The sequence below is a fragment of the Cuculus canorus genome, chromosome 2 (assembly GCF_017976375.1).
Source record: "Cuculus canorus isolate bCucCan1 chromosome 2, bCucCan1.pri, whole genome shotgun sequence".
Taxonomy (NCBI): domain Eukaryota; kingdom Metazoa; phylum Chordata; class Aves; order Cuculiformes; family Cuculidae; genus Cuculus; species Cuculus canorus.
Window position 1 is genome coordinate 29,468,668 of NC_071402.1, and position 24,225 is coordinate 29,492,892.

General features: G+C 37.5%; 1 protein-coding gene across 2 annotated transcripts; it reads left to right on the forward strand.

Annotated features, from left to right (window-relative positions):
* The first annotated feature begins 2,975 nt into the window (after positions 1-2,975).
* SLC7A13 (solute carrier family 7 member 13) lies at positions 2,976-10,180 on the forward strand. Of its 2 annotated transcripts, none has more exons than XM_054060839.1 (4): positions 2,976-3,820; positions 6,322-6,450; positions 8,137-8,501; positions 9,206-10,180. In XM_054060839.1, the coding sequence occupies exons 1-4, from the start codon at positions 3,100-3,102 to the stop codon at positions 9,449-9,451; spliced, it is 1,461 nt and encodes a 486-aa protein (XP_053916814.1). In that variant the 5' UTR covers positions 2,976-3,099; the 3' UTR covers positions 9,452-10,180. The 2 variants fall into 2 exon arrangements, with proteins under 2 accessions (XP_053916814.1, XP_009558281.1); XM_009559986.2 differs by having other exon boundaries at positions 6,319-6,450; positions 9,206-10,172.
* Positions 10,181-24,225: the final 14,045 nt, after the last annotated feature.

Here is a 24,225-nt window from a genome sequence, read left to right on the forward strand (position 1 = left end):
CTGTGGACACACTCCAGAGCCTCAACATCCTTCTTATAGCGACGGGCCCAAAACTGAACACAGTATTAAAGGTGCAGCCTCACCAGTGGTGAGCACAGGGGGCAGAATCACTTCCCTGGTCCCTCTGGCCACACCATTTCTGATACAAGCCAAGATGCCATCGGCCTTCTTGGCCACCTGGGCACACTGCTGGCTCATGTTCAGTCGGCTGTCAATCAACATCCCCAGGTCCTTCCCCTCTAGGCAGCTTTCTAGCCACTCTTCTCCTAGTCTGTAGCACTGCATAGGGTTGTTGTGCCCCGAGTGCAGGATCCGGCATTTGGCCTTTTTAAACCTCATCCCATTGGTCACAGCCCATCAATTCAGCCTGTTCAGATCCCTTTGCAGAGTCTCCCTACCCTCCATCAGATCCACGCTTCCACCCAGCTTAGTGTTGCCTGTGAACTTGCCAAGGGAACATCAGTGCCATTGCAGCACCTCTTTACAATACCACACAGGGAATGAAAGTAGTGAGTTGATTTCCATTAACTCTTCACCCTTTGCAACTCCAGAAAACAGCATCAGGGCAGAGGGAACTCAAGCAGGGATCTGCTGTAGCTGTTAAGTAGCACTCTTTTTACCTCATTTTACTGAGAGAACTCAGTAGCTGCCACTCAAAAGAAATGTCTTTGTTCCCCTCTGACTATAAAAGCTGCAGTAATGCGGCATTTTATTTTGTTGGTGATATAAACTTTCAGTCTACTCTACATATCAGGGGACTCTCAGGCTTGGTTTACAAACATGTCTAGGTTATTTTAATCTTTTATCTTAGCGCTATATTCATCAGTTGAGTCTTTGGATAATGTCATCAAAGTGGCTGCAACCAGATATTGAGTACATAGTTGGATGTGAGTCAGGAGACACTGGCATATGAGGCCTTAAGATAATCATATAGACTGTGGTGATTTATCCTCTCAGCCAGAGGGAGAAGTTGGACATTTGACAGAAAACGTGGGAAGTGCACATTTATGATTTGCTTCAGAAGTCTCTGTCCTTACATACTGAAAAAGAAACCAGTTTGGCTGTTATGTAACCAGCTGTGTTTTACTGAGTTCTGCCCTGGTAATATTCATATTGGTGTCCAGAACATCAGTTTTTGTTGGATTTTTAGGAATGTTGTCATTATCTCTGTTCTTACTTGCAGACTTACTTGCCTACTCTGGCAACAACGCACCACGAATCTCCAGAGCATTTCATGAAAGTCTAGAAACATTTATCTAAGGTAGGCAGAAAGCAGACACAAAGTAATAAACTCAGTGGGGTTTTCTGAAATCAGGCAGCTTTGTGAAAAGTAAAAAATATGAATTAATCTGCTTCTTGGGATATTTTAGAAATGCCTTGGTTATGCTGGAAATCAACATTCTTTAGGATGAACTGCAAAACAAAACCAGTTATATATGTACTTTAAGCTGCCTTTTAGTGCAATATTGATTTGTTTTTTAAATAGTGATCCAAATATAGCTGTACATGACAGAACACTCAAAGAGTTAGAAGATTGCTGGATATCAAAAATGTGTAATACATTCACTGAGAAGGAAACTCAGAAAAAGCATTGACATTAAAAAGGAAATTAAACATTTTAACTATTTAAAATATTTGTCACTCTTAATTTTCCATTAATAAATAATGGTGAATAAATACCTAGAATTATTTCATTATAATGAAAACTCACTTTAACCAAGTCATTGAAGAAGTGAAAAAATAAGTCTGTGCACATGCCTATTTAACCTACAGGCCTTTTATATGGTAGCATATTACATAAACCTAATTTTTCAGACAAACAATTTTGTTCTTGAGTGAAAATTCTGCTGTTCAGGACAAATCTGAACCAGTGTGCTTTTCAAGACAGCCCCTGTAAAAGCTGTGAGTTTTATTCACTCTGTTACTGAGCTTTGACCTTACAGACAAAAGTGATTCTGCAACTTTACTGGCAAAATGTAAGAACTTTGCAGCCGCTAGTTTGCACACTTAACAACCCTTAAAGTATATGCTGAGAATTTTTGTTTGTTTTTTTTTGTTTATTGGTGGGGTTTTTTTGGTCCCCCCCCCCCAGTTCTCCTCTTTCTGCCCATATTTCTCTACATCTCTTAAAAAGAATAAATATGTTTTTCTTGGGGCAAACAGCTATGGTGACATTAATATATCTGATTGAGAAGTTCCTTTTCTGTATTTTGAATGTAAAATGTACCACAAATTTTGGAATAGGTAGAAAAATCAGTGACTGCACCTTAAAAGGAACACACCAGATTAGTGGGAACTTTCAACCTTCCTCTTTCTGTTCCACAGCCCTCATATAGAAATGGAAACAATGAAACAACCCTTTCTCCTTGTTGCAGTCTCTGAAGATTAATACTTGCTTAGAAAGTGCTTTGTTACTACTATAACACTGAGAGCTGTAGAAGAGCTGGGAGAAAATGGTAATTTTCTTTTCAGTGCTTAATGAGTGAAGTATAAACAAGTTCCAGTATGCTCAGTGACTGATGGGGATTTGGCAAAAACATACTGGTGTTCACTGGTGATCAGTCATTTTAGTGTATTGACAGTGGAAAAATAGTACTGGACTGTTCAATGAATGCCCTTGTCGCTGACAATAACAGGGAGGCCTGATTTCTTTCTTCGTGCTGCCATACCCTTCTCTTTTCTCCGTGTCTCATGCAGAGATCACATTTACCCACTTCTCACAGTTGTCTCTGAAGACATACATAAAAAAATTGAAATCTGTTGATGAAAATAAGCCAAGAAATGAGCATTTACTGTACATTATTTTTATGCAAGTTTCTTTAAAAATACCCCCAGGCCTTAATAATTTCTGAAGTACATATTAAACCAACATGTACATGATTTGCCAATGTTTCTTGAAGTATTTGGTTAATCATCTTCACACACAGGACATCAAAACCTAAAGAATGCTCTCTTCTCCGAATGATTAAGCCAGGCTTCCCTTAACATTTCACTAGCAAGCTGGGCTGGGACGGTCTGCTACCAACAAAGTGAAAGGGAAATATATGTAATCCAGCTTCTGAAGTCGTACAATCTGTTGTGAGGAAAACCCAGCATAAAATGGGAAAAGGAAAGAGCAATGATCTCAGAGATGTGAAAAGAAAAGGAAAGGCCAAGATGCAACTCAAAAGAAATATAGGTTATTTTGATGGGGTAAGTTTTATTATAGGATCAATTGTCGGTGCAGGAATCTTTGTGTCTCCTACGGGTGTGTTAAAGCATTCCTTACTCAATGTCGGCGTTGCACTAACTATTTGGACAGCATCTGGGCTGGTTTCTCTGATGGGTTCCCTCTGCTATGCAGAGCTGGGAACTGCTCTGCCCTTCTCTGGAGGAGAATACAGTCATATTAAAAGAGGCCTTGGATCCCTACCAGCATTCGTATTTATCTGGACATCAACGTTTACCAAGCCGGCATCAAATGCTGCTCGAGCCCTGCTGTTTGCTGAATATGCCACCCAGCCCTTCTACGGCATGTGCCCGGCACCAGAAACACTGAAGAAATGCTTAGCCTTGGCTGTTCTCTGGTCTCTGGGGATTTTGAATGGCTGCAGCGTCAAAATGGCTGCATGGGTGCAGACAATATTCACTCTGCTGAAGATGACAGCCTTATCTGTAATCGCTGTTGGTGGTATAGTTCTCCTTGTTGGGAGAAAGGAGACTCTGGCCAGGTTTGAGGATGCATTCAGCTCAGAGACTCCCGATGCATCACAGGTTGCTGAAGCCTTCTTCCAAGGACTGTATGCATACGGTGGCTGGTGGTCCCTGAATTATATGGCAGGTATCTCACTTCTTTTCTTCAGATTATATTCTGTGGTTGCTCTTGTTATGTTCCTCAGTTCATCTTAGTAGAACTTGTCTGTCTATCAGGACCGTAGGGTCTGTGAAGATACATAGTTTAAGCAAGTCTTGTGTTAGAGCTGGTAGAAGAAGTGATGTTCCTCGCTAGGGAGGCTTCTCTCTTCTTGTGCAGTCTCTAGAATGAGATTGACATTTCCAGAGGAGTACAAGATAAATCCAAAAAGTTCATTTAAAACCTCATGCATAAACATAATTTTTCATACCTTTCTCAGTGTCGGGGCATTTTTAGAAAAGGATGCTTGCATTATGATATCCACACCAAACTATGTGCATAGTAAGGATAAATTTAAAAAGATAATTAATTTCTTTTTAAATAGCTGTGTCTTCTCTGAGATTATCCAGGTGGTTTGCACATGGAAAAAATAATTTTGAATTGTGTTAAAATATGGCAATTTTAAGGGATGATCAGTAGTTACTTCCCTGGGAAAAAAGAGTTTTGCGTGGAAGGTGAAGAATAATCTAAGAAAAGTGGTATAAATACTTTCATATAGTTTATACATAAAACATACAAAATATTTTTTAATATTCTACCCTATTTTGTATCTGATGACATGGCAGTAATAAATAGAGATTTTTTTTTCATGAAATAGAGAGTGTTTCAAAGAGATAATGTTCACAATGTTAGGTGTACATGTCACGAGTTAAATGAATACTGGTTTATACTATCAGATACATAGAATTAAGTTCTAAGCAGATGGATGATGCTCTTGTGTCTTTAACCCTATTTATCCATTGATCTGTATCACATGTAAAACATTAAACAAACCAAATGTGTGAAATGCATAACACAAAGTTCAATGGTGAGAACAGTGTGAAAATTGGCTTAATGTTTAAAAAAATGACTGTTATTAACAAAATTCAGCTATTGCAGAATTAACAGTGTGCTGCAAAAAAAAAGATTGTATGAATCAGCAAAGTATAATTTTGAAATTGGTAAAATATGAATTTATTTTCCTGATTAGTAATAAATACCATATACTGGGCAGCACAGCTGTTTAGACAGATGCAGTCTTTGCAAGAGTCCTCTTCTGAATAGAATTTCATATTCTTCAACAAGTTCATTCCTGTGAGCTTCAGCTAAATCATCAGGTGCCAGCTGGATGACAGGACTGAAACAAGCAACGAAACAAATGGAAAGACAAATTGAAATTGGCCATTTTGGCAGCTGTCCTCTTTGAGCTCAAAATTGCCAAGCGTGTTTCTTACATTTGAAATAAATCCCGAGATCTCTGACAGTCCATAGCTGAACTTCACTTTTATGCTCATTCAGTCCTTCTGTCTCTGTGCACTTCAGCCAGGGCTGGTTGATATACTCAGGAATTCTTCTGTAAATGCTGAGGGAAGTGGGAAGGAGAGAGGAATTGGGACGGAAAGGATAAAGGAGTGAAAGAGACAAAAAAGACCCTTTTTAACAGAGATGAGGATAAATTATTAAGGTGTTCGAAACCTGCTCCATCTTTTGCTGGGACTATTATCTCATGGGCAGGGTTGTGTGCCAGTGCCTCAGTTGTACAGCTGCAAAGTTTGGAGATTTTTCTTATTTGATAAGAGTAGTTTTAAGCTGAGATGCTAGGCTTGGCACTGATCAGTATTCCTTCTCCAGCTTTGCCCTGGAGAAGATAATTAACAGAGGAATCCAGCTGGGAATGGCCCCCTTTTAAAGCCACTGCATTACTGCTCTTCTGTCAGTACCTTCAGTCAATACTCTTACATTTTCTGTATTTCCTGATATAAGGACAAAGAGAAAAGCTTTGTACAGGAATAAGAAAATACACTCAAAGTTCCAGATCAGCACTCATGAGGTGATGTAGAGTCTGATGTTCAGGCTTGTGATATAAAAGTATGGCTACTTGAAAAATTCTTAACAAATCAATTCTCGAATCGAAGTCAAACATTTGTTAAATCAGAGAAAAATTATCATGGAATAAGTAATAGAATGGTTTGAGTTGGAAGGGACCTTAAAGATCATCTAGGTCCAACTCCCCGATCACAAGCAGGGACACCTTGCACTAGGTCAGGTTGCTCAAAGCCTCACTCAACCCGGCCTTGGACACTTCTAGGGAGGGGGCATCCACCACTGCTCTGGGCAACCTGTTCCAGTGCCTCACCATTCTCACAGGCCTCAGTTTACTAGGCCTCTATCCATCCCTCCATCCAAGACAGTTAAAAAACAGCTAAATAAGAAAAAAAGAGATTTGAAAAAAAGAAAAAAAAAAGGATTGTTTAGACTTTTTTGATAACAAACTATTTGAGAACATCTGTAGGACCTCACAAGCAGTGTAGCTTAGGAGCCCTTATTAGGGTTTGGGCAGGACTTTGGAGTTGGTCTTACCAAGCTATGTGCAAATTCACTACTGAAACATACTTACGGAAGCTACGTTACTTGCTTTATTAGTCTTTTTAAATTGTATTTTTCAGAAGAGATGAAAAATCCTAGCAGAAATATCCCCTTAACTGTGATGACTGCTGTTCCAGCAGTAATTGTTTTTTACTTACTGGTGAACATCTCATATCTGACTGTCCTCACACCTAAAGAAATTGTCTCTTCAGGTAAGGATTTGATTTTTTTAAATTAAGAAAGCATGGTCTGTTAGCATATCCATTTGATGTCAGTTTACTCGGTTACTTTTCATCTGTTATAACTTCACTGTCAGGAAGTTTGGGTTTCATTCGAAGTTTTAACAGAGAATTATTTTTTTAATTTTACTGTACAACACAAGTTGGACTGAATGCAGATAGATGTTATTAGGTGTTAAAAATGTCAGCTTATACCTGCGCTGCCTAAAAAACCCAAGCAGAAATGTATTTAAACCTGGAAAACTGGGGAAAGATCAATTCCCTGTTGAGTATGGGGAAGACTTTTGTTTTCCTCTAGTTTTAGTCCTCTCTTCTCCTTCCTTTGCTACCTCATTATGCCTTATGCTAAAGCCGTTACTGTTTAGGAGGTGGACAAGTCAACTATGAGTAATGTAAAGAAAATTGTGGCCAGAAAATGTAGCCATTTAATATGTATGTGTGGTGGTTATTCCTGGCAAATATTGTGATTCCTTAGACGAGCCTCTATGAAAGTCCAGTTAGAGTAAGGCCTCTCTCACATCCTGTACCAGTCAGCTGTCTGTGGAAAGGTCTAAGAGGAGCTGTATTACTCTTTGATTGTCCAAACAGCCTCTTTTAAATACCACTGTAATGAGACTGTGCTGTCAGACCTTGCCTCCAGGAGTCACAAAAACCATGCCTCATTTGGATGGATTAATTATCCCTTTTTTTCTGTGCTCCGTTAGAACAGCTCAATAACATGAATGGGAACGGTGTAACTGTCATTCAGCAATCTTGTGTCACCACTCAGCTATTATCAGGCTGTCTGCTGGGAGAGATGCATACATTTGCAGATCAATCCTATGATGAAAGAGGCAGCTAATGCCAGAGTATCCCTGAATAACAGCTGCAGCTCCAAACATTCTGGGGGAGCTGTGCTTATCTATGACAACTGAGGGAATAGCCTGAAAATTATAGCTTGCTTCAAACATTGCTATGCATTGCTGCAGTCCTTGTTTGTTCACTACATATTTTTGTGGGTTGTTTTTCCTCAGCTCTAATAACTTCCTATGCTGCACAGATCACTGCAGGACCTGTATTCCTTGTGGCAATTGATTATAGGCCCACTAAATATTAGTCCACACTGCAGTATGGGTTATAGCTAATTTCCAAGAAATATCGACTATCTCTAGTACTCAAATGGTCTTTCGCATTTTCCGGCTCCACCCAAAGCCAAGCCTCATTAATAACGTGCTCGCTGATGTGTCCATGCCCGTCCATGTGCTCATGTTGGCAGTTTCCTCGTAACAGTAGTTCAAGTCACCACTGTGGTTGTGCTGGGGCCTAATGTGTTCATTTATTTCCCCACATGCCCTTGCCCATGTGTGTACGTTTGTGATTCGTGTCAGTGAGATGCAGCTTGTTCCTGCTGGGCAGTCCGTTACTCTGGTGTTGGCCCCAGCAGGTTTAGTTGGCTTGCTCCAGCAAGCAGCACTCTTTCTCGCTGTCACCTCCCTCGGAAACTTTAGCTCTTGAATTAAATACCCTTAGGATTAGATTAGTCATGTTTGACTACAGTAACAAAACCACCAGGCATTGCTGGTAAATAGTAGGTATTTCATTTATTTTAAATTTAATTTCTGTTGAGACTGTCAGAGGAACATAGTACCTATACTACATTAATGCTTTGCTTTCTTGCAGTTGCTGTGGCAGTCACGTGGGCTGATCGAGTGATCCCTTCTGTTGCCTGGATCATTCCTGTCTCCGTTGCTGTCTCAATATTTGGTGCCCTAAACAGCAGCATGTTCACACTAGGTCGATTAAGCTATGCTGGAAGTCAGTCAGGTCATTTACCTGTTTTAATATCCATGCTTAATGTACACTCCTGTACTCCAGCACCAGCCATGATTTTTTCAACCATTATTGCATCCATTTTTATAATCCCCTCTGACCTTATTACGTTAACAAATTACTTTGGATTTTCTGCCTGGCTTATGATTGGATTGACCTGTGCAAGCCTGATTGTACTTCGATACCGGGAACCTCATCTACATCGACCATACAAAGTAAATGGAAATAAGTTATAAAATGTTTTTGCAGATTTGTTTGAGTCATGGGTAGCATGCAGAAGTTATGGAACAAGTGCGAGTCAAAAGTGGATGGTCACTACAAAAATACAAATAATAATCACAATCTTGAAAGCCTTATTCAAAAACCTTACTTTGCTGTAGAAGCAAAAGAAGCAAGATGGTTTCTGCCCCAGAGAGTTTTCACCTGAAAACAAGAGATGGATATATGTGCAGAATGGAGGAGATGTGCAAACAGCGCGAAATTATACTAGTATGGAGCAGTAACGAGAACAGCGTGGGATTCGGGCTGGTGGTTCACAGTTAATTAAACCTTGTTCTGCTCTCATCTTTCTTGACACAACCACAGACAGTAAAGGCAGATTTAATTTTAGCAACGTAAGTTAGATTTGTATACTCATTGTCACGTCTTCTAGGCACCCAGCTGCTAGTTTCTTTTAGGAGCCCATAAAATCATATGTAAATGAATGACTTTCGGGGCCTGCCTACCTCTCCCTCTTGACAACAGAAGGAGCCTGAACAAATATCTTTTCTAAGATGCCTACCTTATAGGGAATTTGAGGTCAGATAAATTTCATCTTGAGTAAGATTGCAACAACGTGAGAAATGATACTTTTATGAACGATACTTAAAGTCACATCTGTTCAGTTTATTTTCTAAAACTTTTTTTTTTTTTCTTGCAGGTGTTTCTACCAGTTGCGTTTGTGATGGTGGCAATGTCTTTCTTCCTAGTTTTAGCTCCCATAGTCTGGTCGCCAAACCTGCAATATGTTTATGCTTTCCTGTTCATGTTGGGAAGTCTTATTGTTTATATCCCTTTTGTACATTTTAAATTGCATTTTGCATTTCTTGATAAAATTACTTGCCACTTACAGCTCCTGTTGGAAGTTTGTCCTGCTGATGAGTCTGCTGAGAGCAAGTGTGGATAATGACAAATGTTTAATACCAGTACAACCAACAGCCAACAGAGGATTTTGTTCAACTGAGATTGTAGAAGTTAGATGTGATATATAGGTGTGCATGTGTATGTATGTATATACATATATAGATTAATATATTACATACATATATACATATATACATTTATATACATATAATTATATACACATGCACACATATATACATGCACATGTATGTATAAACACATATATGCATATATATACATTATCATAATAAGTTTGTATATATTTTTGTGTGTCTGTGTGTATACATGTGTATACATAGATGGATAGGTATACTTATTTGACAGGTGCAAAGAATCTCTCTTAAACTGGTAAAAGCTATAAAATGTTCTCTCTCGATCCTAAAGACATAGTTTATATGATAAATGAGTAAATGCATACTTAACTGCATCATTATATGAATATACTTCTGATTTCCAAACTAAATTGTTTGGTTTCTTTTCAGTACGTGTTTATTAGAACTTCTGGTTTTAAAGGCTTTATGCTTCTGTTCATCTGCTATCTTTTTTTGCCTGAATTTATTTTTAATAAAAACCTTGGAAGAATGTCACAAGATTGACTGAGGCCTTTTTAATCCCTGTACATAGTGCATCTTAGCTTTCCAAGAACAAGATGAAATGTTATGAAGCATCAAATAAGGCAATAAGAATTATTTATCCTCTTTGTCACAGCAATATAACTAAAGATATGTGGATTGCTTTACTAAATTGTTTACATCTTTTCATTAATTTTGCCTTATTACTTGGTTTCTTTTGGGTACTATTGAGAAATAACAGCGTTTTAGCTCCCCCCCCCTTTGTTTTGCTTATGAAAGCAAAATAAATAAATCCTTTTTAATTTTGATAATTTGGCCATGTTAGGTTCACTGAGTATTTAAAGTTAAAAACAAAGAACCAGAACACAAGAAATATCACATACTTACCTGATTAATCTAATATATGCTGTTATTTTTATAATTACAATAATATTACATGTGTAAAATGTTTTTTTCAAATCTGTCTGTTAAAACTCAGCAATACAAACAGTAGATGGCTCCAGACTAACATCTCTCGCACAGTGATGTTCTGGGCTGCTGGATGTTATTTTAGTGAAATAATTTAAGAGAGCATTGTGTTATAACACTTACAGTAGAATGAAAAAGTTCCTGCTAGAAGATTGAACTCTGATCTATGAAAAAATTAGAGGTCACAACGATAGATATAGACATTATACGTAACTAATCAAAGCATAGAGTGCCCATCGGTAGTGCTGGGAGCCACCTGAAGGTTTAGAAGGATTTGGCATTGCAGTGGAACAAGCCCCTGAATGAAAACAGGTACATGAAGAAAGTGTCTTTTCTCACAGCTGGTAATGTAGAGAGAATAAACATTTGAAATAAAAATCAGGCCCTTTAAAATGCTATTGGAAGGAAGTCCATGCAAGCCAGAAGTGAAGTTTACATAGCTGAGCTGGAGACTGGATCCTGCTGAGAGCACGACAGTTTAATAAGGCTATCAGAAAAACATTTCTCTTGCTGTTTAAATGTAAAAATTTATGTAAAAATTATAGGAGTAATATTTTAAGAACTGAATTTTAGGGAGTATTAAAAGTAAGGAAGGATTTTCCTGTAAGTAAGGCATGGACCAGGGCTTTGCCAATGCAGGTGTGGTGCCAAGCCCTGCTGCAAATTTTCAACAGACCTTGATCAAATAATCTATTTAAGCACAGATTTTAATCTATAAATAAATATAGAAGCTATTAGAAGACTTAATTTTGTATTGAAGATCACATGGTTAGAAAAAGCAGACATTGAGGGCATGTTGCTCCATTGAATGTGTAATTTCTATGTAATTTCCTGTCAATAGATCTACTTGAGCTTGTTTATCCACTTGAATCCCATAACGAGTTGAGTACTTAGTGGATATATATGTCAGGGTATGTTTGGGTAATTGGAGTATGTATCTATTAATGATACAAATGTTGAATTTAGAGGTTTAGCAGTTTCAACAAATTAGGAAACTCAAAATTCCCAATGAAGTTTATCTATCTTTTTGTAATATGAAGTAGATAGTTTTCCTGTTAACAGAAAACTGGAAAATGGCATATAGACATTGATGTACACACCACTCCCCTCCCCAATTTTCAATGATTATTGCCAAAGAATTAGCAAAGATGAGAACAGTAAAACCAGACCAGAACTAAAACTGCCCATGCAAACTTAATCTGTCCCCTCTGTGGAGGCACTTGACAATGACTTTGACTGTCACATCATAAACTGTTCTGTCATTATATTCTTTTTGGAATAAAAGGGAGGGTGCCCAGGTAATTCACTATTATTTTATTCCCATTTTTCAAGTGTAATCTTGCATATTATTATCACTCTTTGCTTAGATGCTGTTCTTGGTACACGTTATTGATTTCTTACCAACTTTTCTGTGGTCTTCCTCAAGACAGCATCTGAGCACTTCAAAGCCACCCGCTAATTTAAATTCACTCTTGTGAGTAGTGGTATCATCTTTGCTTTGGAGCAAATGTGGTAAGGTGATGTGCAGATTGCACAACAAATGCATTCTGTGATGTCCTCTAAGGTCTTTCAATTCAGATCAAGCACTTAGATGGAGAACCTCAGGTGGAGATTCAGGTCCAACTATGGATGTTTCTTTACCTTAGGAAACAGGACAAGGAGTGGAGAGGAAAAGGAATCAGTGTGCATGCATCTACTATGGATATTCAGCCGCTTTATACAGATTTTGATTTTTACACGTCTTTTTAATGTAAACAGAGGAAATATGGCCAAAATTGTTCACTAATGTTGGTTTCCTAAGCTATCCAAGGTACTTTGGATACGATTTTTCATAGTAATACAATCAGAGTGCATACAGTATCGTGGAATTAAGTTCCAAGAACCGAGAAACAAGGAAAAATTTTCACAGTTATTTTGGTTTAGATGAATAGCAGGAAACCTATAACTCGACCTCTGACTAACTGTGGATAGCTGCAATTGCTTTAAGACATTATGTGATCTATGAAATGTTAAATTACAACTATGAGAGTTTATAATTCCACCAAACCGTAAGGATTTAAAATGGGACATAAAAAATCAGGAAAACAAAACTATGCAGATTTAAAAAAATTTTGGTTTCAATTATTCCAGTTTTACCTTGGAATTTTATGGGGAAATAGAAGTTTGAATTCTTCTGGGCAATATTCAAATTCCTTAACCCAGCAACTCTTCTGCCAGTGCACCTCCTTCACTGCATCAAATTCCATTTCTAGGGTACGTGAAGGACTGGCTACCTGAAATTTAGCATCTTCTTCAACACAAACTGTTGATGTTTTTTCCAGACCTGAGTAAGACAGAAGTCTCCTGAGAAATAATTATCTTTTTAAATAACCTGTTCTTTGGAAAGGAACTCACACAGCCGAGCTGAAACAATATTATACAAGCAATGTCAGATACGGTATTCCGTGTCTTCTCAATCTGAGTCACTTGATGTTCTCTTAATGCAGCCTTTCTTTTGCCTGAGTGTTTTAAAATGCTAAATCTCACATATAGTATTCAATTCATATAGATTTCTTATTGTTGCCGGATCATTCTACATTTCCAAGCACTAAGCATAAAGGAACAGAATTCAAATTTATAACTTGTATTAGCTTCTTCAGCCAAGAGCAATTCAATATTTTAACATTATAGCTTGTTTGCAGTGACACTAGTTGGTCTCAGCTGGTTTCCTACTTGAACATATCTCAGAAAATGCTATATAGAAGTGTGACTGTTTCACTACTAGACTATATCAGATTATTTTTTAAATTTATTTATCTATATTTGACTTCATAATTCTTTTAGCACATGAATACTTGCATGTTTCAGAGCTCCAACCTTACAACAAATAAAATGTGGATAGTTGTTTTTAAATGCTGTACTGGTCCAGTTTTGCATGCAAAGTGCTTAGCTCTTTTTCTAGATTCCTAGCACAATATTTGTATCTATGTCTGCATTATGGGATTTGTTTTTTTGTTTTGTTTGGGTTTTACATGGGGGACGGATATGTGAGGAGCTGCCTGTAGGTGTTAGGCATGTCAAGGCTCAGACCTTCCAACTTCTGTTCTTAGGTTTGATATATGGTACTACGGTTCATACTGAGTTGGTTTGGAGGGATAAAAGCTGTATACGCTTCAGAAACTTTGAAGCTGTTTCTGTTCCACAAACCTAAGCATTTTTACATTAGCAGGTTTGGATAACTTGTATCCAACAGGTTTAAAAGCACTGTTGAGGAACTTTACTATTAATGTTGATTTTCAATAACCTTGCAACACAAGGGAAGATTCAGAAGAGCAAAATAAAGTTAACATGCCAATATTTAGAAAAGAATAAAAGAGATGACCTAAATAATTATAGGCTTGTCAATATGACATAAGTCCTTGGAAGAATAACGGAACAGCTAATATGAAACTGAATTATTAAAGAATTAAAAGATAGTAGCGTAATTAATGCTGGTTCATTTGTGTTTATAGACAATAATCCTATCAAACCAGCTTCACATTATATTTTTTGTAATTTTGATGATTAAAGGATAATAATGTATAATACTCAAACTTCTTTTCTTGAAATGAGTTGAAAAAAGCCTTCTGAAATATCTGGCAGATGACAAAATCAACGTGACACACATTAAATGCTTCAGAAACTGGCAAATGAAATCTCAGTTTAACCTGTGAAAAGGAGTCTCTGAAGCAGCCCCACAGAGATCAGAGCAGAATCAAGCCTTTCACGTGCCTGTCAGCAGTCTGGAAAAATGGAGCTATTGCTGAAAAAAGTTTATACATGACTGAAATGGAGAATGGCAAAAGAAATTGATGACAGAGAACGGAGCCAGAAAAATCAGGATTCTGCGATCAGCTACTCAGAGACAAACAATGTACTCTGTAAAAGTTATGGTAATATGTGTAACAGTCAAAACCACTGCCCCTTTTCTGGTGGTAGCACAGTGTTCAATTAGTTTTGTTGCTGCTGATTATCATAAGTTGTCTTCAGCCATTGTGAGAGGTCAGCTGAGATCCTGCTTCTCTGTGGTGCGTTGGCAGCAATGCTTAGACCTCCTCTGAAGAACTGGTTCCAGTTATCTCTCCACACTGGGGGAAGTGGCTGTGATTTCTCCCTGAATCCCACTGAACAGCAAACATCTAATGAAACAAAACCAACTATGAACAATAGCCAGAACTTTGATATGTTAGCTTAGCCAAGTGGAATTTTTTTTGAATTGATGCTGAGCAAAATATTACTAATCAGCTTTTTAATTCAGCAAATAAAAAGACAACAAGATAAAGATACAGCAAGATCCTGAACCAGAAAGTTGAAGAAATTCAGACTAAAATTGAAGTACTTTATACATTGTTTTGATAGACTCAGTATATTCATTCAGACCTCATTAAAAATAAAAGTATATTCACAAAACACAATAGTAACTTTTATTTTGCCCATTTCTTCTTAACACCTTTTTGCAACAAGTGGGTTGCAGCCTTTGGCATATTTTTTGGCAGAAATTTCTGCCAATGTTTAAAAGTTTCTCTTTTGCAGGACTTTTTGACAGCTTTGGTTTTTCCCCAAAATTATCTAACCATTTCACTTTGTGGTCTTAAGTTCATTCTAAGCCAAAAAGGTTACGGCATTGTTTTGAATTTACTTTCAGAATTGCAGACGATAAACACAACATCTGCCAAAATGTGTCAGTTGAGTTTGATCATATGTATTTCAGTCTCTGTAAAAGATGCTTTTCTGATCTGCAGTTTATTCTCATTGCAAACAGTGTTGGAGTAGTCTGGCAGACCTGCTGCAGGAAGTGCATGTGACATACACAAAAAGTCACCCACATGTGAAAATATGCAGGACACTGAATTGTGGTCTTCAGCTTTGTCTCCAGGATAAGAAGTTTTTAAATACGCTGTCAGAAATGGCATCTCCTCTGTGAGTTCATTGCCATGCAAGCTTACTACCTGTTATCTTACACTTGCTGCTTGATTAAGGTTTTGTTTCCACTAATACTCAAGCCTGGGTGATTGGTCTGATGTGTAAAAAATGCATCACTAAAAATATTTCCCTTGTGAATTTCTCTCATTTGACTTTCTGGTTTGTTGTTAGCTCTTTCTTTATTTGCTGTTATTGAATTTATGTTCACTGTAAATATTTTATTAGACAGAACAAGTCATTGCAGAACATTCCCTGTTCACAAGGGGAAATCACTAAAATTAAGGGTTTTTTTTTATTTTATTTAATGAGATTGATGATGTGATTCTTTCTTCATTTTCTCTTAAGTGAGCTCGATCAGTGTGCTCTAAGAACACTAAAACTGGGCTTAGTGTTCTAGATGCAGTCAGATAAGTAATATAATGTAGACATTGAAGGGTGAAATAGAATTTTTTACTTGGTCTGCATAAGGTATATTCCATATCTGGCCACAGCCTCACTATAAAGTTATTCTTAGCTAGTTATTTGCGAAGGCTTCTAACACCTGCTCTAAAGCAGTGATTCCCAGGAAAGGGCCCTGTGTCCTGGAAACTTGACTTGTATTTCTTGTTTATGGGTTGGTAATACAGAAATTTGTATTTCAGTGTCTGTATCAGAATTATTCAGTACGCCTTGCAGCAGCAGCTTGCCATTTCATTACTCGTGATTTTCCTTAGCTTTGTCAGACCCAAAGAATGTCAGGGATAGTTTTGTATTTCTGATTCAGGCTAGATAAAATATTTTAATGTTAAATATTTATTAAGGAGCCTAAGGCCAAAAGATCTTACGTTAGGGACTTCACTAGGAATGCAACAGTTGGAGCATGTATTCTTGTTCAAAATTACATTTTGTTATTTAATGGCTTTTAATGAATGTAGTATATGGTCTGGTAGTTTTCTGTAATTCCCATTTTTGGAATTTAGATGTAAAGTAGACCAAGTCAAATATCTTAAAACATTAAAAACTTATTGCATTGTCATTATTACATCCAATTTGTGGGATCTCATACATAGTTCCTAATTACTTTTCCAGTACTTTGCATTTGCAAGAGTGCTTTGCATTTGTGGTACCTGATCATCCTTGCAATAATTTGACTTAATATACTTTGGAGAAAAACTCTGCTTCTTGAGTTGATTCTCTTCGTGTCATCTAGATATTTTGATATGGACTTATTTTAGCCTTCTTCCTGTAATCACAATAGTGTCTATGTTTTAGTTGGAGGAAGCACTAAATATTTGCTGGAGCTGAAACCCAGTGATACATTCCCTGCTGAGTACTAACTTCAGCCTTACTAAGGTTAAGCTTACAGGCTTTTAAAAAAATGCCTAATTGGAAGTATCAGTATTTAGGGCATCATCACTATGAGCATAGTGGGATTTTATCTTTGGGTGTTTATATATAATCAATATCAACATTAAGCCTGACAGAAAAGGCTTTTCTTTAAGGGAAAAAAAAAAAAAACCCAAACCAAAAAAAACCCCCTAAAGATGAGCTTTATAATTGATTTTTTTTTGCCTCACAAATCCTTATTTCCTTAAATGCTTGGCAACGTGGCTCTTACTCAACTATTCTAAATCAGATATGTAACTTGAGGCCTAAATTAAAGACTTGTTTTGGTTTTGCTCTCTGTTTTCAGAACTAGCGTACATAACAATGCTGGTCAGGTATTTAAAAAATGTTACACAAAATTATTCCTATGCTCAAGGAATAAACAGTCTACAATTAAATGCTGAAGAACTTTCATCAGAAAAATCCCTCACCAGCAAAGAGAGGGTGGAAAAGAAAGTCACTGGAGACAGAGAAGACACACTGGAGACAGAGAAGCTTCTGTCCTTCTTTTATTACTTACCTGATTGGTTGGAAAGCTCACTGGTTTGTGTATTAATCTTGCAGCCTTTAACTGTGCTTTTCAAGTGCTCTAGACTGTAATCTAGTGTCATGCACTGATCCGTGAGCTCCACACTCGTGTACAGGACTTCTTTTGACCTGCACAGTCGAAGAAGGTGTTTTGATTATCTCTGCCACGATCTGGAGGCCAACAAGGTCACTCCTAGCGTGAATAAAAAAGCAAAATTTATTCTGGTTTCAACCAAAATAAACAGACCAAAAAACCCAGGTGCACAGCCAAGCTGGGGGGGGAGCAACTTCCCAAAATTACAAAACCAGATTTCAATCACATTAGATTACAATCTGATCCCTGAACACGGCCAAGGTCACTCGGATTTGATCTGACACTCACTGAAACCAGTCAAGAAAACACAATAAGAGAAATGATATATATATATCTAGAAAGAAAGAGTGGGAGGAAAAGGAGAGAGAGGAAAAAAGACAAAGGGAAGGAAGGGGTCGCCACTCCCAACAACAGTCACAGACAAAGTGGTCTTTATATCTAGTAAAACGCATGTATAACCTTAAAGCCGATTAATTTACTTAATGTAGGTATAAAGAACTAACTTACTACTCCTCCAGCCTCCCCATACCTTTCCAACCACTTCAGCTGAAGGCCAGGTTGGTATCAGCACTTGCATCCTCCTCATCTGGGACCTCGTGTGAGGGTGAGGCAGCCTTCATCTGCACTAGCATGGCAGTGAAGCCCGCTGAGCAGAGGTTTCCTAGGACCAGCAGAGGTGTCAGGAACTGGTGGCCTTAGGGAAATCACCACAGCTGCCTGATGTCAACACCTGATGTCACAGGTGTCTGATGTCAACCTCTGTGCATTTGTTATACGATGAATAATTTTCCTAGTTGTGATCTAACAGTAGCAGAGGTGGTCAAACGGGTTGACAAATGAAAAATTAATCCCCTCAGAGCCAGAAAGCAGTCTTGTTTCATACCCAAGCTGAGATAAGGTGAATTTAGTGAGAGGTAACAGTACAAAACAAGAGATCAGTGATGTGGCAGAGGAATAGGCAGAAATAAACCTGCAGGTGACCGCAGAGTGATACTGATCAGTGAGCAGCTGGCTCTGTGAGCTGATCTGAAGCACATAAAAAGCAAGAAACTGGGAGACAGGCAGGAAAGCAGCATTTATCTTTGTCTGCTGAGTTTCAATACAGCTTAAAAAATCTGCCTCAAATAAAATGCACTGATTTGAGTTTGCAAATCCAACTTTAATTTAAAGTAGGAGTGTATCCTTGGCTTGCTGGAGTGAAATCCCAGTGAAAGTAACAGGCAGGCTCCCATTAACACTGCAGGATTTTATTTCTTTATTGGCTTGAATCACAATATAGGATGCAAGGGTCTTGTTTGAAATTTCCTTCCACATAAGTCTTAATGCATTTAAGAACATCCTGCCCACATTTTAACTCCTTGAAGGTCCTTTGGGGGTGTTTTTCTTAAATTTCTAAACCATTCTCATTAAATTTGTTAAAATGCATCTGTTAGAACATTTTGACTTATTAAAAAGGACCATTTGTCCCTACATCATGTAGTAACCCAAATGACGTGTTTTAAAATTAATGCAGTAGTCTCTTTTGACACCAGAATTTGTCTCTCGAAATTTTTCCTTGGTGAAATTTTTAAGACTTTTCATCTTTTTTCTTCTTACTATAATTGAATGCAACATCTCTTCTTTTCAGTCCCTTTGTGCACCGAAGACCTACAATAACTGCTGCAGTATTTAGTACTCCGACACTGTTCTTGCACATCCTCATGCCGTTACTACCTGTTGTGATCTTCTCTTTCGGGCCGATAATGGGATACATTCTGCATGTGTCCCCAAAACAAGGGGACCGCATGAGTGTGTAGTATTCTCAGAAGGAAAAACTGAAAGCCTGTGGCACAAACACACTGATTAACGCAGGTGAAAAAGCAGGAATGAACCTGATTTTTCCCCATGGCCTCTTACTGTTTCAGCAGCCTGAGCTGGAGTCAGAGCAGCAGCTTTAACTGAACTTTCCTTACTACTAGAATGTGTTTTTTAAGGGGTGGAGGAGGTTGAGAAAGGACCTTTTCCAGGGACTGTGACTGAAATGACTGGCCTGTTAAATCTCCACATTTCTGGCTCCTTATCTTGACGAGAAATGAAGCCGTCATTCTCTCCGCTCTTTCAGTGTGTGCAGAGACAAAGAAGCATTTCCCTGTCCTTATTCAATGCACTGACTGCCAACGTGTGCTGGCATGGGCTTCTACATCATCTCACCGCTAAGTGAGATAACGCAATTAAAGTAATACTTAAACTAGTGAAAATTATATTGAGGACCATTTCGGTCCCTATTATCCAAGAAATAGCAGAATTTATCATTTTGTTGTATCATTTTGCAATAGCTTTTCTCCTTGTTGCAGAAGTATGAAAGCGTAACATGTCAGTAAAGTTTTTCTTCTTGCCAGTGGAACTTACTATGTACTTGCTGAAATATTTGCTTTTGTCTGAATGAAGTCCAGGAGTCTAATATCGCAACAGAATAGCATCATATGTTTTTCATTTTAAAGTTATTATGTCTTGTTCCCATCTACACCTATTTTCCCTTTCCTATATACATCTGGCAAGTGAACTGTCTCGCTGGTAAAGAGCTAATTTTAAGCAAACATTGCAATATTTTCACTAAATGAGCTTTGAATTTTCTACTGCTTTTATTCACAACTTGAACCTAATTTTAAAGGTTATGGTAATCAAGTCAGGTAGTGAAATATACTGTACTCAATCAAAGCATTTGTATGATCATTTTTTTGCTTTTTCTGAAGAGCAAGTTAAGGAGCAATATTTGTAAGAACTTTGGAAATGAGTATGGGAAAAGAAATGAAGGGAGCAGGAAAGAAATCAGGTAATGAGAAAGCAAAACTTATTTACTGCATTATTGACAATGAATTATGTTCTTAGAAGTGAAGTGCTATTCAAAGCATATAGGATATGCTTCTTCAAGGATATTTGCCTTGAAGAATAAAACTGTTTATATCATAGAAATAGTTTTATATCATATAAACAGTTTTATATCATATAAACAGTTTTATATCGTATAAACAGTTTTATACCTATGAAATGTTTGGTTGCATATTCTTAAAGCTGCACATGTTAAATATCTTAGAAACTTAAACATAGTTATGTTCAAACATACATTTTGCAGAGTTTTCTGTAACATTTGCTTTTTCATATCAATATTTGGACAAAGTAATTTTTTGCTGATATAAATCAGAACAAGGATTTTTTGCACTTAATCTTGAATTTATGCTTGAAATGTTTTTCTAGTCACTTCTTCATTGCAATGGGAATTAGAATAAAAGCAGCAAGAAGAAAGAAAAATTAATTTTATGTTGAAAGACAGAATAAAACTGATTGTGAAGTCTGACTACTGGAAATAAACCTTATATATTACTGTCTCTTTTCTTTAATATTGAGAGAATACAGCTATTTGCAAACCACAAGTCCATGAACCTTATTAAATTCAATATAAACTCTTGGGAAAGGGCTGATGGAAAAGTATTCTAATATTTAAAACATTTGAGACCTGCTTACTTGTGTTTCATCTCTCTCTGAAGGTTTCAAAGTCTTCAGCATCTCCCATGTTTGTAACACAGTGAATCAGCCGAGAAAGGGGATTGGGATCCCTTGATCTTCCTGGCTGGTTGCCTAAGTCACATTGTGTAAATTAGGCTGATCAATCCCTGTAGTTAAGTGCTAAAGACAGACTTTCTTTTAAGAGCTCTCTCTTCTTTTTGAAGATGCAAAGACACAAATGTTCTTACATGAATATTTTTAAAAGATGAGAAATCTTAGGAATGAATCACTGTCAATTCCAACCATTTTTTACTGCAACTATGCGAGCTCTATGAAATAATATGGAATTCTAATGAGATTTTTCAGAGCTGTGTCTACCATCCTCTAAAGCTCAGGGATTTGTCTTTTTAGAGCCAGGATGTAAAAATATGGACACCTAATTAAGCTCAATACTCATTAAGATATTCAGATAGCTTTACTACACCATTAAATCAAGAAATAGAGCAGCAAATATCATGCCCAGTGTAAAAACTATGAAGTCTTTCAATCTCTGACTCACAGCAACATTGGTTGTGAGAACCTCTGTCTGTCATTGAGTTCAATCTGCTGCTGAAATTGGGACTATCATCAACAGTAGTCAGTTGTGCCAATGTCTAGGCACAAATCTTGGAAGCTTCCAAGGATTGAGATTTCACAGCCTTTCTGCGTAACCTGCATTATATTCCCAGTGAAAAAAAATTTCCTCATGTCCAGCCTGAGTCTCTCTTGCTGCATTGCGTGCCACTACAGAGCAGCCGTTGTCTTTGCCATCTGTGCAGCTACCCTTCAAGTAAGTGCTGGTTGCTTTTGCAGTGTCTTCTCTGTCTAACTCCTGCATCTGTTTCCCATAGAGCTGTCATGCCTTTGGAGGCTCTCCCCTGCCTTACCCCTTTCTCTGAATAAAAAGGTTGTGCACTGGAAAATGATCTTTATTTTAAAATGTTAGGAAAGTATGAGATATGAGCAGGTTTCAGAAAATGACCTCAGGGTAAAAGCAGGTTTTTTTGATGAAAATATCAGCTCCCATCCTAGTAGCATAAAAGAATGAAGCAAATAGCATGCCAGAGGAACGATCAGTAAAGAAATAGAGAATAAAAGAGAGCACAGCACCATGCTCTTTTGTAAGTTAAAAGCAGTATGTGCCGTTTCAGTCCTATATCAGAAGGACATAGTAAACCGAGAAAAGATACATGGGCTGCAAGCGTAAGCAAGACAAAGAGTGACTCCTTCCTAGTTGTAGATGCTGAGCCTGGAAAAGAGTGGAAATGCAAAATGCAAAAAGAGGCTTGTAAAGTTGTAAATGACATTGGCAAAGTGCATAGGCAACAATTTTTTCTCTTTTTTTTCAAGACCATAACTAGTAGATATCAATTCATGTTATAAGTTAGCAGCAAAAGCAAAAAGGAGGCTAATTTTCACACAGTGAATAGTCAATTTACCAGTGGATTTTGTGAATGATGGAATTTTACCAGTATTCAAAAAAAAAACTCTCTAAGAATCAACAAATGAAAATCCATTGTGGATTGTTAGCAGTTGTATGTCTATCATAGTAAGGGCTAGTGTTGTAGATTGCTAGAGGCTGAGAAAGTACCCTGGGAAAATTTTCATGACATGCTTGCTCTCCTTTTTATATTTTTTAGTAAGTGTTTGCTGCTGGACAGCATTAGAAGTAGGACAGTAGGAGGTAGAATATCATTTGGTGATCCAGTAAAGTTGTGTAATGTATATCTTTTGTGTTCTTATGAAAATCATATATGCAGTATGAATATTTTTTCCTGAATTTAAATTAAATTCAAAAGAATATGATACATGGATTTCTAAATCCTCCACAGAAGGAGCACTTCTGTCCTGCTAACACCAGTCCACTTTGTAAATCCAGTGGTGTGTGTGAAAAGATGTGAGCTGACTTTGTTGTAGAGTCCAGAGTGGGTATGCTAAGTAAGAAATAGGCAATTTGGAACAGAAATTCACTACACTGTCAAATATTTTTCATATCTTAATCTCCCTGAAACCTCTTCTGTAGGGAAGTAAAATAAGAAAAAAAGCTCTTTAGCTTTTTTGCTATATTATGAGTATTGTTGTTCCCAATTAGTGAAAGTTTCCCCATCCATATTCAGACTTTTAGGTTATGGGCTCTGTTAACTTAGAGGCAAGACTTCAGACAACTGGTGGCAGCTTTTCTGGGGCTTGAAAAGATTTTTTGGGAACACTGTGTTTTTTTATACTGAAAATAACAATGTTCTTCCTAAGGTCAGTATTTTACAATAGTTATAGTCATGTTCAATACTATGAAAGTGATCTCCTTTGTGATATCAATACAATGGTGAAACAGTTTTCCCCTTGCTTTTCAGTGAAAGTTATTATATAAAACTAGTGGCACCGATTTCATAAGGCAACCTCAAGACATTATGCAAACACTCTGCTTTCAATTAACTTAAGCATATGAAGCCATACTCTCAATGTATAGCAAACAAAGGCTGAATCAGAATTTACGAAGTTCCACAGCTTTTTTCTCTTGCAGTCAGGATCAAAAGACATTGACATTTTTGAGCAACTTTCTGTTTGACGTCAAAGAGCTTTGTATCCAGACTAATTGTGTGATTAATCCGAGTGGCAACTGTGCTGTGCAACACAATTTTAGACTGTTTTACAGTCTCTGTCATGTGTGGAGGTGTTCATGGTTCTTGCCCTCCCATGAGAATAATTTTCTTGCAAATGGTTTAACAATATTTGCTACTGTGAACATCTTAATTTCATGTATTTGGTTTCCAAGGCAGGAAGGAACTACCATGAGTTTGTACTTTCCTGGGCTGGCCAGACCCATCTAAGTATTAATTATTATTAAAGTTAATATACCTGGAACTACCTGTGCTGAACATCATGGCTGGGTCTTTCCAGACCTTTGCAGGCTGAAATCCAGCCTGCCTTGGGTCTGGTGCCGGCACTGAGCATCCTGTCATGACTGTCCAGAGACAGCCACATGGACCTGCTCTTGCTCGTGTCCCTCTCCTGGCAGACTATAGTTATAGCTATCTCTTAGGTCTTCAAATGTTGCAAGTATGTATGAATCAGTTATTTTCCTACAGCTTCTACTCACTCATCAGGTAGCAGTCTCTTTCCAGATCATGTCCTCCTCACTGAATATGCCTGCACGATTGCTTGCTGTTACCATGCACTGCAGGCTTTGGAACAGTGCTGGAATTTAAATAAATGAATAGATCACAACTTATCTATAACTACTTCAAGAACACGTATTTTGTTTTAAAAATGCAATTCTGGACTCTTAAA

Coding starts and splice junctions, on each gene's coding strand:
- SLC7A13 (XM_009559986.2), top strand. CDS start 3,100: ATGGGAAAAGGAAAGAGCAATGATCTCAGAGATGTGAAAAGAAAAGGA. Junction 3,821..6,318: donor GTCCCTGAATTATATGGCAG/GTATCTCACTTC, acceptor TGTATTTTTCAG/AAGAGATGAAAAATCCTAGC. Junction 8,502..9,205: donor ATCTACATCGACCATACAAA/GTAAATGGAAAT, acceptor TTTTTCTTGCAG/GTGTTTCTACCAGTTGCGTT.